This window comes from Rutidosis leptorrhynchoides, chromosome 7 (assembly GCF_046630445.1).
Source record: "Rutidosis leptorrhynchoides isolate AG116_Rl617_1_P2 chromosome 7, CSIRO_AGI_Rlap_v1, whole genome shotgun sequence".
Classification (NCBI taxonomy): Eukaryota; Viridiplantae; Streptophyta; class Magnoliopsida; order Asterales; family Asteraceae; genus Rutidosis; species Rutidosis leptorrhynchoides.
In genome coordinates, this window is record NC_092339.1 from 72,713,225 (window position 1) to 72,733,839 (window position 20,615).

The following is a 20,615-nucleotide window of genomic DNA, read 5'->3' on the forward strand; positions in this document are numbered from 1 at the left end:
TGAAATTGCTCACTGACTCAAGAAAGGAACGAGCTTGATATAGTGCAATTCCAAAGTCCATACACAAGATTTTTACTTTTATCTAATAGTACTAGTCTGCTACTGAATTCGGCGAATCATGTTATTTGTAGTTTGTGCTTCTTAGTTATTAAAGGCGTTTAACAATGTAAGCAAACTCTGTTGGTTAAATTGTATTGATTTCACCTCCTTTTAATAAACTTTGTGTAGCTTCACAAATTCAAATATATACAAATCTTACACTAATACTTTTTTCGTTTCAATTACATTGTCACATATAAAAAAAATACGCAATTTAATAAATATCGTAACTTTACCTTTTTATTTTTAATTTTACCTTACTTTTTTTTTGTCTTACATGCCTAAATTAAGTGTATAATGAATTTTACTTGTTTTTATTATGTATCTATAAAAACAAAACAGATATCTAATTAAGACGATACAAAAAGAAATACTAATCAATTAAATTGCTACGAAATAGAAAATCGGTAGACTAATCATCCATGTCTGGGTTGCGAAGTATTTTCACTACCTCACTCATAGTTGGTCTTGCATCTTTATCTTCCTCAACGCATTGTAGAGCCACTTTCAAAAGATTTTTCATTTGAACTTTATCGTATTCACCCCCCATCACTGGATTCATTATCTCCATCATCTTTGCATCTACACTAGCCTTTTCGAGCTTCTCTCTCACCCAACTTACGAGTCTTTTTTGCTCCACAAGTGGCACTCCATCATCTTTGCATCACTGGATTCATTATGGTTGGTTACTAGATCACAAGTGGCACTCCGCCCCGTTATCATTTCTAGCACCACCATTCCGTAGCTATAGACGTCCACTTTTGATGTAATTGGAAGATTAAAGACCCATTCAGGAGCCATATACCCTCTTGTCCCTCTTATTCTAGAAAAGACGGAATTGTGTGCTACATCTTGATGGAATAGTTTAGACAAGCCAAAATCAGCCACTTTTGGGTTATAATCCACATCTAATAATATGTTATGTGGTTTAACATCACAATGCAAAACCCACTCCAAGCATTCTTCATGTAGGTAAGATAGCCCTTTTGCTACACAGTCGCGATTTCTAACATCTTTGTCCAATCTAGCTCGTCAGTACCTAACTTCTCAGCTAACGAACCATTCTCCATGTACTCAAACACCAAGATCCTATGCTTTCCTTCGGCACAATAACCATATGTTTCGATCAAGTTCTTATGATTAATCCTCCCGATTGTGCTCATCTCCGCTAGAAACTCAGCTTCTCCCTGCGTAGCCTCATGGAGTACCTTAATTGCTACCACTCGATTATCAGGAAGTAAGCCTTTGTATACAACACCACCACCACCTCTTCCAACCTCATCTTTAAATTTATGAGTCGCCTTCATTATCTCATCGTATGTAAACCTTCTGAATCCGGTAACAATTGCAAGGTAAGATTGAGTTGTTGCACCTGACGGTTGTTTGGTAATATAATCGAACAATATAAAGCATGTAGCTTCAATTATACCAATGATGATACTAAACCACAACATGAACTTTATAGATCCATTTCCACCATTTTTGGCATACGTTCGTTGCAACTCGATTATAGAACTCGTGCATTCCAAGCGAGACTCATTGACAAGCTTTTGATCATATGATAAGCCATCTGAAGATGTAGTTAGGACCTTAGATCATACGTTGTATCTAGATTAATGGCGGAAACACTAATTAGAATGAGTCAAATACGTGTTAGACTAACGGGATCGAATTAACCAATGAATAATTGATAGAATCGATGCCTAAGACTGTGTATTCGGTTGGTAAGGGTTTTGGGACGATTAGCAGCAAGTAATACGACAGCCTAAGGGTTTATGGTGTGTAACCTAACACAAAACCACGAAACCCGTATTTATACTAAATACAGTGACCATCGGCCGGTGGTCGGGGACCTTCGGCCGATGGTGACAGTCCCTCGACCGATGGTCCCTACCATCGGTCGATGGTCTTGAGCAGCCAACCGACTGCTTGACCTATTTACGACATTATACTAAGCATCATAAACACAAAGTATAAATGTCCACGTACATATATGACTGAAATATCAAGTACATAACAAATAGAACAATAAACGTAAATAGAACTCGGGATTTATGTACCAACAAACTCCCCCTAAGACCTAGTTCTATTCCATAAGTCTTCAGTCATCATACGGATCGATCACCATGTTGTTCAAGTAGCACAGCTTAGCCACTTTAACATACTGTTCAGCCTGTACCCTGTTTTCACGACGATAAAGCATACGGTTATAGTACAAAGTAAAAATATCAGCTTCGGTACAGTTCCTTAACCAGATCGGATCCAACACACAAATACAATCGATATCATCTTCCTTCAGCTTATCTAAAACAATCACAGCTTCCTCAGAATGATCATCATAAAACCACCAACGAAATCTCTGACTCCAATTCTGCGGCAATTTTCTTAACGGAACCTTCTTCATAGTCTTTGCCGGCTTATACTTCAAAATTTGTCGAGATACTCCACTAATAGGATCAACCCTGTACTTAATCCTCGGATACTGTGGTCTAAAATCCTTCCAGTTATTCGAATTGTACGCAATTCGAACTTTCTTAACCAACAATGATGAGCGATCGTTCATTCCACAATACAACATCTTTAACCTGGCAATCTGCATAAGCTCAAAATACGGCAGTGACTTGAACTCATGACCATGTTTGATGTAGTCAACTCCAAACTCTCGTTTAATTGCAAACATGTTGAATTCTTCAATGTATGCCCAGGCCAAGATCCTTCCTTTCGCACCTTTCCTCAAATTTATCATCTTCAAATACTTTGGCTCAAGCTTCGGTTTTTCACAATACTTTCGAATCCTCAAAATATCACGCCAGTCAGCTTCTAACTTCGCAGCAACCTCGTCATTATACTTGACTGGCAAGAACCCTTCAGGCAAAACCTCAGTTCTCTCTTTCTCTTTACACCTTCGATTCAAAACTTCGTCATCTGTTCTAAACAACTCCTCAAAACCAGGAAGATCTTCATTCCTATCATTCATATACGTAGGATATTCTTCAAAAGTAACATCTTCCATTAAACCATCAACTTCCCCATCATCGATATCCTTAGAAATCTCAGGGCCAAAAGAATCATCCTCTGATGGAGGATCATCGGACTGTGCGTCAGCAGCTTTAGCTTCTTCTTGCTCTAGACGCACCAGCTCATCCAGCTCAGCTCTGGTGAAGTTGTGAGGGATCTCCCCCTCCTCTAAATCATCATAAATAACAGAATGCTTGAGCTCATCCTGTTTAGACAAGAATTCACTAAAACTATAATCAATTTGTAAAGGAATTACTGACAGTGCTGTTTCTTTTGAAGTACCAGGAGCCACCACCATTTGAACATCAGTTTCTCCCTCTGGCAATTCAACCAGATCGAACTTCTCTTCCCAAGCAGTAATCTTAGCCAAAGCCGACTCTGCCACCTTTCTAGCTTCAGAAGCTTCTTTCTTTGCAGCAGTTAACAACAATGATTGATCACCAACTTTCTTCTGTAACAAATCAACCTGAGTTCTCAACCTAGTAACATCCTCAGTTTTCACACGATTCTCTTCTCTCAACTCCTCCACTTTCGCATCCATATCCTTCTTCATTCTCAGAGTATCAGCCATAGCTTGAACATACAAATCATTCAGATTCTGAAGCGCAGATGAACTAACTCCTCCTTCTTCTCCTGTATGTGGTGCCTCCGGAGTTGGAGTAGACACAGTCTCTTGAGACAATTGTTGAACAATTGGCGGTGATTGATGTTGCGGTTGAGTTTGTTGCCGTGGCTGACTTTGTTGATGTTGTTGACTTTGTGCTTGAGTAGGTGCAGTTCTTTGTGTAGCACCTGTAGCAGAACCACCTGGATTCTTCAAAACCAACTTAAACCTCTTGCTCGGTCTCATCTTTGTAGAAACCTGAGAACCTTCATCTTCTACCAGACGTCTCCTCTCACCTCTAGGAGCTTCTTCACCAGTACCAGTATTAACATCAACGGGCTCATCAGCCAAACCTCCAGTACCAGAACCACCTGTACCCTGAGTATTCATCGGCTAATCAACCTCTTCATCACTATTTGCTAGCTCAAAATCAGGCTCATGACCAGATAGACTGTTCTCATTCCTCCACTTCTTGCCTGGTGGACATTGATAATCTTCCCTCGCAAGATGACACACCAGCTTTCCATCACTAGCACTCTTCTTATGATTTAAACGATTAAACGTAAGATCAGTCATATGTTTCAGCTCGATGACGTCCTTCTTTGATCTTGGTAGATCCATAGTTTGAGCATTAATCATTATCTGCAGGAACCTCGGATAAATCAAGTATTGTTGGCTCGTAACATTCTCCATCAACAGATCAAAGATAACACCCAAAAAATTGAAATCAGCTTTCAGAATCAAGGCAGCAAACATTCCCTGATAAATCTCACTCGGCTCATCAAATCCGCCTTGTAACGTACTCAAACACTTAACAATCACTAAAGACAGATATCTGTACGGTGGAGTGAATCCGCTTCTTTTGATCGTAGCACGTGTAATATCACCAGCATACTCACATCTCAGCACACATCCAGTAATCTTAGTCTTCGACAGTCTCTTGGGCATTTTCTCATCATCCTCAAACAAAAACGTGTTCCGAATAGTATACTCAGATATCTTAACCTCTTGATCACATACTCGACTTACTATCACAGGCTTATTATCAACAGTTTCCACTCTAGCGTTAGCCCAGAATTCTCTCTGATGAGAATAGTAAGCAGTACATGGCATTGACACCGCAGGAAATATCCTTGAACGCTTCAAGAATTCAATCACAGTCTTGTACTTGCTAGCATTTGGACCTTTGTCCTTTAGACACGCCATCAGATTAGAGTTAGGGCTCGCCTTCAACCCTGGAAGACTAGCAGATGTGGGTCCTCCTGATGATTCAGTCTCAGAACTGTGGACAGCTTGTTCTTGATCCATTTGTGCACCTAACATGATTAACAAAAACTGCAAACACAATTCTTAATCAGCGTTAAATTCATGATTAATTAAGTATCATTGATTTATCATCACAGAACATATCAAATTAATACGATCACGGTTACATAATCACATGTTCAAAGTTAGATCATTACAGACATAAGATACCGTATCAATGCTAACAGGCTAGCATTATCAAATTACACAATAATCTGAAAATAATCAAACATAAACATAACATCAGAATCAATCATCCCATTATGGGATCCTCTGGCACTAACTTTTCTTCATGTTGAATCACACCAAGTTTCTCAAACAAGTTATACAGTAAAGCTGCATATGGGAATGGTTCTTCTGATTCAAGAAAATCTTTCATCACATGAATGAGCAAGTGTCCCACATTCACTTGAATACCCTCTAGTAGGCAATATAGAAACAAGACTTCAGTACCAGACAGCAAATGATATCCTTCTCTCCTAAAAGTCACATTTCTTTTGATGATTCTCAAATGTATCTCATATTGTGGCAAGATATCTTCATCACTAACCTCAACTCTACCAGTATACACTACCTTCTCTGGCTTGCATATCCTAACAATAACATCTGACAATCTGAATCTACTGGGAATCTTTCTGATATCTTTACTAGGGTACAGTATCTTAACCTCAGTATGAGGAACGTTTAACAGGTTTGAGAATTCCTCTAAAGTCCACCTATACTGTTGATTAAATAGACCCGAGTGTACAAACTTCTTCTTACCATCCTCTATAGCAACATTGGCGTAAAATTCTCTAAGTAGAGCAGGACAGTAATAATCCCCAATATCTATGAAAGCCTTACACCCAATCTGTTCCCAAGGACTATAAGTCGGTCGAGTTGCAATGACCTTTTGTTCTACTAAGATTGGTCGATATCTAGCTAGGATTCTCCTACGGTCGATGTTGAACATCCATTGACCAACAAATGAGCCACCTGACATTCTAATACAAACTACAAGCACAAGCATTAGATGGGCATCACAGAAATTATCAGAGACCAATCATTCAATTAAAATTAATCAAAATAATCTACCATCGGTCCAATAGAATGACCATCGGTCGATGGTGGAGACCATCGGTCCGTTGGTCTAGACCTACGGCAGATGGTCTAACCACATACACACACTGGTCAAATAACGACCTTCGGCCGAGTGACAAGATGTCCGGCCGATCGATGGACACCATCGGTCGATGGTCAGAGACCCTCGGCCGGAGGTAGTTCATCAGATCTGTGACCCGAAATTGATCAAATCGTCCGATTTGACGTTTCTAGTTCAAATTCCTGTTATAACAGATGTCAAAGGGGCCGTTTATCATACATCAAACATCAATTTCAACAGATCTCAAATAAAACACATCCGATTTAAAGTTTATACTTCGAACACTAAATCATTGATTACAAACAAACGATTAAGAGTTATGTTACCTTGTTTACGGCGCTAAGATCACAAAGAAAAGATGAATAATAAAAACTGGATCAACACCTTTCTCCTTAACTTCAGAAAATTAGGGTAAAATCACACAATTTTGGCCAGAGTGACTGACCCGTTCGTCGCTGGGTCCTTTTATACCCTGTCAGTGACCATCGGCCGATGGTCAAGTCCGTCGGCCCGATGGTCTTGACACTCGGGCAAGGGTCTGAGTCCATCGGCCGGATGTAAAGATTGTCGGCCGGTGGTCTGACATGTGAAAACTTTTAAAACTTAACACTTTTCAATATCAGACTTTTACCCATTTACACTAACTCCCCCTGGGACTGATCTCCACAATAAAAAAAAAAAAACATCACGCTTTGTTCCTTTAAGCTCAAAACAACTTATATTCAAAGCAATAAGAAACCTAAGGTTCCTTTCACAGTAAACCTTACCCAGAACTGAGTTGTGGACTTAAAAGATGAAATATAAATGCACATGCAACTAACACATGAATGCAAACTAATTCAGAAATGCATGCTCATGCAAATACACAAAGCAAATAACTGTACAAGATCAAGTGTATCATGATCAGCAATATAATAACAGATATAATCAGTAACATTTAACCTTTTAGATCTGTGGATAATAAACCTTTAACATCAGTTTCATAAAGCATTAACATTAACAAATTCATGATGTTATCAGCATAGGAACAAATAATACAGCTTATCATCAGTCACATTTTTAGAAGAATAACATATCTTTTTGTGAGTTGGCATATAAAATTGATTGAATCTTTTTGATTCGGGGATCAGAACTGAACTATATTGACATGTTATTCCATAGTTCATTCACGAACTTATTCATTAAAGCATATACAGAACAACCTTCAAATATATCAATAAACATTCATCAACTTTCACCCTAGACTTCGATGATCACGTTAGATTAATTACTTTAACATTTTTCAATGTCAGATTTACATCACAAAGTCAGTCCTCGTTTGAGATCGCACGATTTCTCGTGTAGAACAATTGAGCACAAACCTGTTGACGCTGTCCTCTTATCACATCAATGTACTTTCGATTCTATTGAACAGAACCATCTCACGATGTTTCTAGCAACCCTGTCAGCCTTTGGCTTCTACCTTAAACTTATACCTTTCGTTTCAGATAACATTGTTAATCTCAAATTTATTGCATACTCTGTTAAGGACGCATACCGGCCGCTATAAACTCCATACTTAAACGGAAATAGTATGATGTATGGTGTTGGATGGATGGAAGTGATATATATATTTGAGTGATGGAACGCTAAGATACCTTCCAGAAGATATTCCCTCTATCCAGGTCAATAGGCACAATCCCATATCACAGAGACAAAAGATGTGAAGTTCACTAATTGAGATGTGAACTAAATGATTTAAGTTCTCTATATCTGATGATCTGATAAATTCTCCCCCTCGGATGTAGATAACGAAATTGTTCAAATAAGTCTCCGATTGGAATGTATGTTGTCTCAAACATTGATAATCGAGAAATCTCTGAAACTCTGTTCAATTCTTGATCCATGATTCTCTTGCAGCTATGTAGTGCATCATGTTATTTACATATTGAAATAAATACATAAATTAACATAAACAATCCATAACTTGCAAATTTTATTTTTTTTATTTTTTTTTTTTTTGGATTTTCTGATGTTGCATTTTCTCCTTACAATACATAAACAAAATAAATAAATAAATGATTACAACTAAACATAATGATGACGCACCACTGTCTTTGACATTTGTTATAACTGCACGGAAAACCAATCTTCGTATGTGGAAATCTAGAACCCGATGATGTTGCCTTTTAAAAATCATTCTGTGTCTGTGATACAAAACTGCACTTCTCAACCCTTTTAGAGAAAACACCTCCCTTTGAGTACCCGATATGTATGTTGTTGGATTTCGGTCCAAGTAATAAAGGTAAATAGAAACAAGTATGCATCCTAGACAAAATATGCTCACCTTAGGGACTCACAAAATTATCCTTTTGCTACCGAGTATAAATCGTAGTAGGGGAGACCTCAACCGTCTGTCGAGTTTCTGTTCAATCATTTCTCGGTACATATTCAGTGATAAGTAGGTGACTACCCTCAACCGCTGTAAACCTTTCCACGATTTCCTCATCATGATATTTACGCGTTATTAGTGTGATCATCTCTATCTAGAATTAGATCAATAAAGTTTACCAACATATTATCAATCATCCTGTATTACTTGTTTTTCACAACTTACATGTCAGTTCAGTATTGCAATCACTTCCCCACAAACATAACAAGCAACTCATTTTCTGATTTTTCACTTTTTATGGATTTTCTATTTTTTTCTAATTTTTATTTGTTTTTCTGGTTTTTCAATTTTTATGGCTTTTTGATTTTCTCTGTACAAAAGCATAAAACTATCTAAAAACATAAGCAAACATGCAAATTTCAGTAAAAACTAATCTATCATGCAAACGAAAAATGCAAATGATCTAGAAGCTATCATGCAAAACTATTCAAACTCTACAAGCAGTTTCTAACCATTCACAACTCAGTCTCAGGCTTAGATTCCTCTGTGTCAGGAACCTCAGTTTCAGGAATTTCAGTTTCAGGAACTACATCTTGAAGCAACTTAACACCTATCTCATTTAATAGAAATTCAAAACGTGGTTTATCAAAAGCTTTTGTGAAGATATCAGCCCTTTGGGCTGTAGTGTCAATTTGCACTACATCAATTAACTTTTTCTCATAGCAATCTCTAATGAAATGGTATTTAATCCCTATATGTTTCGTTTTAGAGTGATTTACGGGATTCTTAGTGACAGCTATGGCAGCAGTATTATCAACATAAATAGGGGTGTTAGAGATTTTCAAACCATAGTCACGTAGTTGCTGTTGTATCCAGATAACCTGTGATGTACAGCTGGCCGCGGCAATATATTCTGCTTCACAAGTGGACTGAGCCACTGCTGTCTGCTTCTTACACTGCCAGGTTACTAGTTTGCTGCCAAGAAATTGACACCCTCCTGATGTTGACTTGAAATCTTTCTTGCAACCTCCATAGTCTGAATCACTGTACGTTGTGAGATCAAAACCATCCTCACACGGATACCATAACCCTAAGCTGAGAGTATCTTTTAGATACCTCATAATCTTCTTGACCACTAACATATGATGAACATTAGGGTTTGCCTGATAACGAGCACACAGGCACACCGCAAACATTATATCTGGTCTAGAAGCAGTTAGGTACATTAGAGAACCTATGATAGCCCTGTACAAAGTAGGGTCCACTGGAGCACCCTCCTTATCTGGTGAAATCCCATGATTAACCGACAACGGAGTCTTAGCTGGTCTCTCTGTATCTACCTGAAAGCGCTTAAGGATATCAGCAACATACTTCGTCTGATGTAAGAAGATGCCTTTATCCGTTTGAGCTACCTGCAAACCTAAGAAAAACTTAATAGTTCCCATGGAACTCATCTTAAACTTCCGTTGCATAACCTTCTCGAACTCATCAACCATACTCTGATCTGTAGACCCGAAAATAATATCATCAACATAGACCTGCACTAACATAAGATGTTGTCCTTTCTTCTTGATGAAAAGTGTCTGATCAATGACACCTCTCTGAAAACCATTTTCAAGCATGTAGTTGGACAACGTTGCATACCAAGCTCTAGGAGCTTGGTGTAGACCATATAGCGCCTTTTCTAGTCGATACACCTTTTCTGGGAAATGCGGATCCTCAAAACCAGGCGGTTGTTCAACAAACACTTTCTCGTTTATCTCACCATACAAAAACGCACTCTTCACATCCATTTGATAAACTTTGAAACCCATATAGGACGCGAAGGACAAGAAAATCCTGATAGCCTCCAGTCTCGCAACTGGAGCAAAAACCTCATCATAGTCAATTTTCGGGATTTGCTGATATCCCTTAACCACCAATCTAGCTTTATTACGAATCACTATACCCTGCTCATCTTTCTTATTCTTCAAAACCCAACGAAGACCATAGGGTACACAACCATGCGGTGGATTGACTAACCTCCAAACCTTAAGATGTTTAAATTGCAACAGCTCTTCCTGCATAGCACTTACCCACTCATCATACTTTAAAGCTTCGTATACATCTTCCGGCTCGATTTGACACACATAACACGAGTGGGCATGAACAAACACTCTCCCTGTCTTGTTCAATGATGAATAAAAAGCTGTCACCAAATTCGCACTTTCACTTTGAACATCTTCAACTGCAGTCATATTTTCAGTAACCGCGGGAACCTCGGATGTAGAGATAACTCCTGACGTGGATGCCCCAGATGTAGTAGTTTGAGGAGGATTGACACTAGGCAGTCCTCTTGTATCCACATAATAGTCTGCCAGACGCTTTGGTGGCAGAATAACACGATTCGATCTCCGTACACCTCCTGCATCTGCTATCTGTTCTGGATCAGTCACAGTAGATGGTTGGTTATATAGAGGATTCAGATGTTTCTCTGTCAATACTGTACGTTCCACATCATCATCTAACTCACTATCTTCATCTGTATCAACTACCCCGTCCTCATTAGACTCAAGATTACCTTGAACACTTTGTGGACTTGGTTGCACGCTAGAAACCGGATTCTGAACCTGCGTAGGATTAGTGATAACATTTTCTGAAGAATTCCGAGAATCAAACAATATCTGAGTCAGAAGTTCTTCCTCTGTAGCACCTGGTGGAAGATTGAATGAATCAAAAAGCTTATCATACTCAAACTGCCATGCATAACCTTTACTGACACGAGGCGGTGCATTGCGCTGAATATCAACTTCAAACTGTTCTTCCAGACGTTTTGTCTCATTGTTGTACACCCGCTTGTTCGGATTCCCGTAACCCAAGAAGATACCAGAAACAACCTTTGAATTAAATTTTCCTCCAGCATCACGTACCAAAATAGTACAAGGTGCGCCAAAGGGTTCGAAATGTTTAATATTAGGTTTTCTCTTATGCAGCAGCTCGTAACAAGTTTTACCATGACGCTTCACCACGAGAACTCTGTTCATAACATAACACGCTGTACTCACAGCTTCACCCCAGAAGGCAATCGGAAGACATGAATCAGCTAACATTGTTCTTGCGGTCTCAATCAAAGTCCTGTTCTTTCTCTCAGCAACACCATTTGACTGTGGTGTATAAGCAGGACTGAACTGCTGTTGTATCCCCTTTTCGTTACAAAACTGCAGCATCTGATTGTTCTTAAACTCCGTACCATTATCAGTAAGAATCTTTCTCACTTTCAATTTATATAAACTTTCGAGCTTTAGAATCAGCACCTTAATATGCTCAAAAGTATCCGACTTATTCTTCAACATCACCACCCAAGAAAAACGTGAATATTCATCAGTAACTACCAAGCAATAGGATTCTCCTGTGAGAGTTTTACAGTTGACTGGACTAAAGAGATCCATATGCAACAGCTCCAAAGGAATGTTAACAGAATGATGCTTTTTGGTAGCATGTGACTTTTTCGTTTGTTTCCCCTGTTTACATGGAAGACACACATCAGGAATATGAAAACTTTTAAGATTAACACCATCAACTAATCCATTGTGTACTAGATTGTTCATCTTCCTCAGACTCAAATGACCCATACGCTTGTGCCATATGATAGACTCTTGTTCAGTAGCTTTAGAAACGAAAGCCTGATGGCCAGTAGCTTCCTTTACATGAGCCTTACGCATGTCAAGGATATAGAGATCCTTGCATCTGGGAGCAGTCATCAGAATCATGTCTTCCGGAATAACAAATTCTTTCTTCAAAATATAGCATTGTTTATCATCAAATGCTACTGTATACTTCTTGTCAGCAACCTGAGAGACTGAAAGCAGATTGTTTGACATCTGCTCCACAAAATTAACCTTATCAAAGCTGACATTTTCATTCGCGATTACACCTTGAGCAGTAATAAACCCTCCTTCACTACCAGCAAAAGAAACCGGTCCACCATCCACTGTTTTCACATTAGAAAGTAAGGACAAGTTCCCTGTCATGTGCCTGGACGCCCCACTATCAACAATCCATGTACTGCAGCGTGGATTGTAGGAGACCTGCACATTAAAGTAAGAGGATTAGTTAGAAAGGGCAACCCATGCCCTAATGGCAGTGGGTTTCCCGTCAATGCCAACAACTGGCAATTCCACCCATTGTCCCTTGGATCCCGAAGGACCTGCAGGACGTTGAACACCCTTCACCTCAGATTTTGGTCTCCAAACTGTATTTTTAGGCAATGGTTTTCTATAATAATCGTTAGTTTGAAAAACCTTTGAATCAATTACTTTCACATTTGAATTGTGCACAGGAGAAGATGATCTTCTATAAAAAGAACGATTTGGGCTGAGATCAATCTTCCTGCGGGGTGTCTGTCTAATGGGTCCACAATCCACAGCCCTGTGTCCCAGCCTCCCACATTTGAAACAGTTAACATTATCAAAATCATTAACGTTAAACAACCTACGTCTAATCGGTGAAAACTGTCTCCTAGGCTGTTCAGTACGTTGTCTAATCGTAGGGGGTGTCAAAACCTGTTTTTCAACAGTCTGACGCCGACTAGGCAGAACATACTTGGACACTTTCTCAGAATTAGAACTCCCACCTTTAGGTGGTTGTTCTACCTTAGGAACACTAACCTGCTGTTTTCCTGAATTATTTTCTTTAACAAACTTAATAGGAGTAGACAAAGTGGTCTTTTTCTTACTCTGTTTGGGCCTTTCTACACTCTTTGTCGGCGTCTTAAGACTCTCACTCCTATTCTCACTGTGTTTTGGATTCTTAAGAATCGTAACTGGCTTAGTCACTGGCACAAATGGTTTGCTATCTTTCTCAGTGTCTATGTCAGTATCAGACTCAGTCTCATAAACAACCTCTGTAGGGTTCTTAGAATCAACAACCTTACTAGCACTAACTACTGGGGTCTCCTTAGGTTTACCATATGGTGGTTCCACCACTGGTTCCTTAAACTTCTCTACGGGCTTATTAACATACTCACCCATAAGAGGTGGTGCAACCTCAGAATATCCCAGACCCTCCCGTTTAGGATGATTAAAAGTCTGAGTCACATAAGACATCCTCTGCCAGTTATCTATTCTAGCTTTCTCAGACTCATATTTTAACTTAAAAGAATCCTTTTCAGCCTTAAGAGTCTCTATTTTCCCCAAATACATTGTGATCACCTTTTCATCATCTCTAATGGTTGATTTCATGTGACCTATTTGGTTTTCTAGAGACTTAATCACCTCAACATATTCTTTCTGTTTGTTAAGGTAGAAAAGGGCATCTTCATAGTTCTTCTTGTTGGTCTGATTTTCTAAGCTTAGGTTCTTAAGGTCAGTCCTAAGTTTAGGGCAGGTCTCACAAGTAACAGGTATTTCACTTAGCTTAGAAATAACGCATTCAAGTCTTTCAATTTCCTGTTCATAACCAAAACAATAAGCACATTTAGAAATTGAATCAGTACATACCTTATCGTTACTGGAAGTATTAGCCATAAAAGCATAGTTATTCCTTCCATCCTGTGATTCTGCATCTGACTCTGATTCGTACTCCGAACTTGTGATGTCCGAATAATCAGCTTCATAACCTTCCTTACCCTCACTATTATCTGAACTAACTTGACTTTGAACCGTCACAACTTTCTTATCACCACTCACAAAATCACGGTTGAGCAAATGACCCAACTCTTCTCTGAACCAAGTACCCTCATGACAACTTTTACCTTCTTCTTCATCGGATGGATCAGTAGTAAACTCAATGTCTGACAAATCCTTGTCTTTCCGGAACTTATCATACAGCTGTTCCTTAACCCTCTTTCTGAAACACCATTTCATAAGCTCCTCAGCTCTCTTTAACCTTGCATCACACTTGCACACATAGCATGTGCAGTTTGGATTATCTTTACCCTTACAACCTGCTCTTCTTCGAACTACTCTTTCTTCCTCAATTTCAGCCGGACTCTTTCCCACAAATACAACATTAGCTTTCTGAGCATCAACTGGAATAGACCAGTCACAAACTTCATCAGGATATATTGTGGAACCAGTTAAGGCTTTAGGTTGAGCAGAACCAGATGATTCCTTCTCAACAATGACGTGTTGGGGAGTCACTGAGATGGTTGTACTAAGAAAAGGATCATGATAACCAGCCTTTGGTGGTCTAGTACAAGTCTTCTTGAAGTGACCAAGTTCATCACAGTTGTAACATCTAACCTTCGCCATGTCAAAACCAAACTTAGAATCCCTGTTTAAACTCAAAGATCGTTGACCAGTTCTCTTTAAATACTTCCTTGCACGCCTAACAATGCTACCCATACAGTACAGAATGTCCATCCTCTCTAGCTCATCTTCATCGATCTGATCATAATCTTCATTCTCGAGATGATTGTTAAGAACCTGTCCACTAATCATATCGTTGTAAGAGTTAACAACGATAGCAGCTAAAGCCATGTCCTCCTGAATGGACTCAATAGATCTTTTCCTGATATTTTCAGTTTGAAACATAGGACTCTGAGTCTGAGGTGGAATCTGAGTCTGCTGAGTCGGAACGTCCTCAATCATCTTAATTGTAGAGTTCTGTATTTTGGCATTAAAGTAACCAGATTGTGACTTTGGTGCAGATATCTGATTTGCATTTGCTGTGATGTACGCTGTCTGCAATGGAGCATGACCAGAAGAAGAAGCACTAGATGTGACATTGGCTGCTACAGTACCAAGCCTTTTCCTTTTGGCCTCAACCTGAATATCCTACTCCATTAACTTTGAAGTAAATGCAGTCAATGTCAAAGGACGTGCAGAAGCAACATATAGGTTTTGGATCTTCTCTACTTCATAATCCCACTTCTCAGGAAGACCAAGTGCCAAGACTTTTATTGCCTTATCATCTTTTACCTCAATCCCATAATCCGTCATCTCAGCAACCAATAACCTGTACCTTTCTAAGGTCTGGCTCAAAGTTTCTGTTGGAAGGGCTGCAAACACCTTCCACTCATCCTTCAACACTTTACCTTTAGTTGCTTTATAAGTAGCAGTACCCTCAGTTGCGGACACAATAGCCTGCCTAAGAGTATAGCACGTCTTATAACGATTCTTAAACTGACCGAAGATTTCCTTAGACAAGGCTTGCGTTAACTGAGCATAACACCGACACTCAAGATTATACCCTTCGCGTTCTGTGGGATCAAAATCATGAGTTTCTTTAGGTTCACCGTCAGCCCCTGATGGCCAAACAAAAGGAGTCTCAATACACTCCCAAAGTCGAGAATCTTGTCCATTAAGGTAAATCACAAACCTAACTTTCCATTCTAAAAAGTCTTTTAAGTTTTCAAGCCTCGGAACTTTATTGTTAGATCCTGATTCACTTTCGCTTAATAATAGTCTTTGGATTCCGGGTGCAATAACAAGTGCACTGTATTCGTTTGTTAATTTCTCGTTTGTATCAGACATTATTAACTGATTAAGAGATTAATTATGGATTAATTAAATTATTCTGGATTAAAAGAGGATCGGCCGATGGACTGAGACGATCGGTCGGAGGACTGAGACAATCGGTCGATGGTCTAAGGACGAACGGTCGATGGTCTAGACAAACGGTTCAAGGTTATCACAAACTGTCCTCCGGTTCAACTTAAGACGATCGGTCGAGTGTGAGTGACTATCGGTCGAAGGTCAAGACACTCGGTCGATGGTCAATGACGATCGGCCGAGGGTAGTTCTTACGTATCTGGGCAGAAAAAACTAGGGTTTTTGGCCAAAACTCAAATTTTGATTGATTCTAACGTTCTGGACTCAAACAAAACCGATGAAAACTTCACAAAAACACCTTTGAACACAAAAACACTCGAAAACACTGGATTTAAACGTAAAAGTTCCAACCTTTTAATTGAAACCCGTTTTGACACAAACCCTAATCACAAAAATCAAAAAATTCGACTCAAAAACGTATGGATCAGCAACACAACGCTCTGATACCACTTTGAAGATGTAGTTAGGACCTTAGATCATACGTTGTATCTAGATTAATGGCGGAAACACTAATTACAATGAGTCGAATACGTGTTAGACTAACGGGATCGAATTAACCAATGAATAATTGATAGAATCGATGCCTAAGACTGTGTATTCGGTTGGTAAGGGTTTTGGGACGATTAACAGCAAGTAATACGACGGCCTAAGGGTTTATGGTGTGTAACCTAACACAAAACCACGAAACCCGTATTTATACTAAATACAGTGACCATCGGCCGGTGGTCGGGGACCTTCGGCCGATGGTGACAGTCCCTCGACCGATGGTCCCTACCATCGGTCGATGGTCTTGAGCAGCCAACCGACTGCTTGACCTATTTACGACATTATACTAAGCATCATAAACACAAAGTATAAATGTCCACGTACATATATGACTGAAATATCAAGTACATAACAAATAGAACAATAAACGTAATAGAACTCGGGATTTATGTACCAACACCATCCATCTTAGGTAGCTTTAGATAAGTATTAAAACGCGTACCTTTATAGATGCCGTTGAACAACAATCTCTTAGTATAGCATACAAAGAATTTGAAAGCACTATCATAGTTGTATTGGATAGCTTTGCAACTAGGGTCATCTAAGCATGACTTCTGACATTCTTTAAGAGTGGTGTTTTGTATGTACAAAGAATCAAATCCATAAAACTCCACCGAAGGTAGCTTCAAGAAGTCATAGTAATCAAGATGCTTATTAAAGTCAAAAGTAGATTCACACCCAAATGACAAATCAGATTGATTCTTGGCTTTATACCCTTGCATGCATGAGCAACTTCTTCCCATTTCTGAATTGTATGTACAAAGGCTATTTGGGCCACAAATCCCATGAATTGTACATGTGAATGAAATTGCTTGCCATGAAACAATCCATCTTCTTTTTGTAAGTGAATAAACTCTTATATTTCCATCAACATCGAGTGTCAGTTTTCTTTGAAGAGTACTTATTCCATAATCGCACGTTGTAAACTTAAAATCGTCCGTTGACTTAAATTGACCTTCGGTATCGAGTGAAGCAATTCTACTATTATTATAAGTAGTCCTTCCTGCTGCCCATGGAACTAACCATGGACTTGGCCAATAAACGCTCGTTACTTCATCACCCGTGTAAACAAGTCTAAGTACGTTATCGTTGTCAAAATAGAGTTTGTAAAAGCCCGAAGAATAGTTAGTTGAACTTTTTGATGATATAAGGACAGTGTCTTTGGTAAAAGGTTGATTAGGGAGGATGGTATCAGTTGGAAAATTAAAACTTTGCCAAAGATATGATTTTTTGTCTAATTGGGTAACAACAAGGTTACCCGAATCAAGAATTTGCAACTGCAAAGGCGAACTGGACTTGGTGTTGGTCGTCCAAATTTCGCGTCCAGCATCTGTTAGAACAAGATTGCCATTTTTTTTCAAGGATAACTTGGATTGTTTTCCGTTAACAGGTTCATCTCTATTTGCCATCCAAATAATTGTGTAACTACCGTTGGATATGGGCTCGGTAAACCATATTGCAAATGAATAAGCATTTTGGCCGATCCGGTGAAACCCCGCTGTAAAAACGAGATTCGGTGAAACCAAATGATTTTGTTTCTCAACCGAGATTGATGAGCCTTGAGTTAGAATATGATTTGAAGAGGAAATATTCGCAGCAACATGTAAATTAAAGAAAAAGAGAGGAGAGTTATTATTATGGGTAAGAGGAATAGTACTAGTGGAAAATGCATGATGAAATATTAAATATATAATTATGATGATGATTTATGAATGAATGAATGTAGGGGTGTGCATTAAATGGTTTCGCCCATGAAACCGACCAAACCAAAAGGATTTGGTTAAAATGGTTTGGCTTATTTGGTTCTGGTTTGGTTATTTGGTTTCACCCGAAATTATTAACGGTTTACGGTTTGGATTTGGTTTGTAAAATACACATTTGGTTTCAAACCGAAAAACCGAAATATACATCTATTTATGGTATATATATTAAATATTAAATATTTTATTTATTTACATTTATATTAATTTATATTTATACCGTGTAAAATCAAACCGCGTACGTATTATTTTTACTGATTCTTCTCAGTCAACTCTCTAAGGCAAAATCTTCTCAATTATACCAATTAACCTAATTTTATTCATCAATCAGTTCAATTTTTTCTCTCAAACCAAAATCAATTCCATATTTGTGAAGATTGTTTTGCTATAAATTGTGTTGTGAATTTTTATACTTGGAAGGCTGAAAACTAAGTTGTTGATGAACTGCTTGTCCCGTTTTTTGATTATGATAGGTACTATGCTCCAACCTCCATGCCTCCAATGGTGTTTATCACTTTATATAGTTCATTACTTCATTGATATTTGATATAGTTTAGTATACAACTTGTATACTCTTGGACCACTTATAGTTTAGTATACATGTAGTTTAATCAATAATATATGTTGTTTTTTTTTTTTTAAAAAAAAAAAACACATTTTTATATCTATAAGTTTTAATTTGGTTTAACCAAAACCAATCCGTGTAAGCCGATTTCTTATTTGGTTGGATTGGTTTGGTTTTGTCAACTTTGGTTCGGTTATTGGTTCTAAAAAAAATTCTTAAAAATCGAAAAAACCAAACCGAATAAACCCATTAAACCGAAAACCAACCGAATGATCACCCCTAAATGAATGAATGAACTTCAATATTTATATCAGGAACGATCAAATTAATTCTATTCTATGGTCCTAATGTGATAGTTTTTAGTAATATTTAATTAATGTTTGAAGCCATTGCAGGCCAGAAGACCCAGCTTGACCATTAATTATATTTTTATTTTATATTTATATTTATATATTATTATTATAATATTATTATTTTTAAGACGGAATAGTCTTGCGACAAGCAGATATTTTTAATACATTCTTTGGACGAAAAGAAGCTGCCAGTTAAGCTCTCTACTAGTAGTTTGCACTTGGAAACGAGAGTTGATATATTTAACATCTAAGTTACTTTATTCATCATAAACTCTACATTAATTATAAGTTGTTATTGTATTTAAATCCATAATATTCAAGCGGGGCGATCAATGTTCTAGGTGACATTGAATTTGTTTGGATCTACTTGTACTGAATGATATTTAAGAAAATTATAATAGGGTTGTTTGCTTGTTATTTCTTCTTCACTTGTCATCATCCATCTTCTATCTTTTATTCTTATAACGTACACAATAGTTTAGATAAAAGTTACAGGACCATTCACGTTCAAACTAGTCCTCACTTATTTTTTGCGTACCTCCAAGAAGCGATGAGGGAAGAAGTGAAAAGAAATGGAATCATTCCAAGATAGAAGGAGACTATAAGACTATTTATAATGAAAGAAGGTGATTCTTGCACATCAATTTTAATCCATCTACACATTTGTCTCATAAATTCACAGTTATACTCCTAAATTAATCTAAAGAGTTGAACTTATATTATTATTCTAAGTATAATTAAGGGTATAATAATAACATAAGTGTAGATGAATCAAAAAGTGGTATGTAAGGATCACATCTCATTCTTAATTCTGCCTGTGACATCACAGGTAGATGGTCGGTTCCTAATTTATGGTCGGAATGGTTATTTATGACAAGGGTTTATGTGATTTTAATGGTTGAAACGAAGTGTTTTTGTTGATTTTCATGTATATCGAGTATTGAAGAGAATGCGCGAAAAGAATGTAAAAGATGCTGAAAATACTGAAAAACGTCGACTCCTGCGAGTTGTCACCATTTTGTCCATAACTTGATCATACGACCTCCGATTGAGGTGATTCAAAATTTCATACGTTCATATTTCAAAGATACACAACTTTGATTTTTATAGGAGGCCGTAAATTACGACCATAGGTCGAATTTTATGCATTTTTGACTTAGGGGCCAAGATACTTGTTCCCTATATAAAGGAGACTCCTAATTCTATATTTAATCATCCAAGAACTCGGTTTTTGAGCAACAAACAAAAACCCTAACATCAAAACACTCATCTTTTCAATGATCAAAGGCGCATTCATCATGGTTCATCAAAGATTCATCAT

General features: G+C 38.0%; 1 protein-coding gene across 1 annotated transcript; it reads right to left on the bottom strand.

Moving 5' to 3' along the window:
- Positions 1–339: 339 nt before the first annotated feature.
- On the bottom strand, positions 340–18,308 carry LOC139857848 (putative receptor protein kinase ZmPK1). Its single transcript, XM_071846687.1, has 2 exons — positions 17,059–18,308; positions 340–1,669 (listed from the first exon to the last, which is right to left on the bottom strand). The coding sequence occupies exons 1-2, from the start codon at positions 18,023–18,025 to the stop codon at positions 1,089–1,091; spliced, it is 1,548 nt and encodes a 515-aa protein (XP_071702788.1). The 5' UTR covers positions 18,026–18,308; the 3' UTR covers positions 340–1,088.
- Between the last annotated feature and the right edge of the window lie 2,307 nt (positions 18,309–20,615).

Excerpts from the sequence above, each read along its gene's own strand:
- LOC139857848 (XM_071846687.1), bottom strand. The coding sequence starts at position 18,025 with ATGGCAAATAGAGATGAACCTGTTAACGGAAAACAATCCAAGTTATCC. Across the intron at positions 1,670-17,058 it reads GTTCAACGGCATCTATAAAG|ATGGCTTATCATATGATCAA; the intron begins GTACGCGTTTTA and ends CTACATCTTCAG.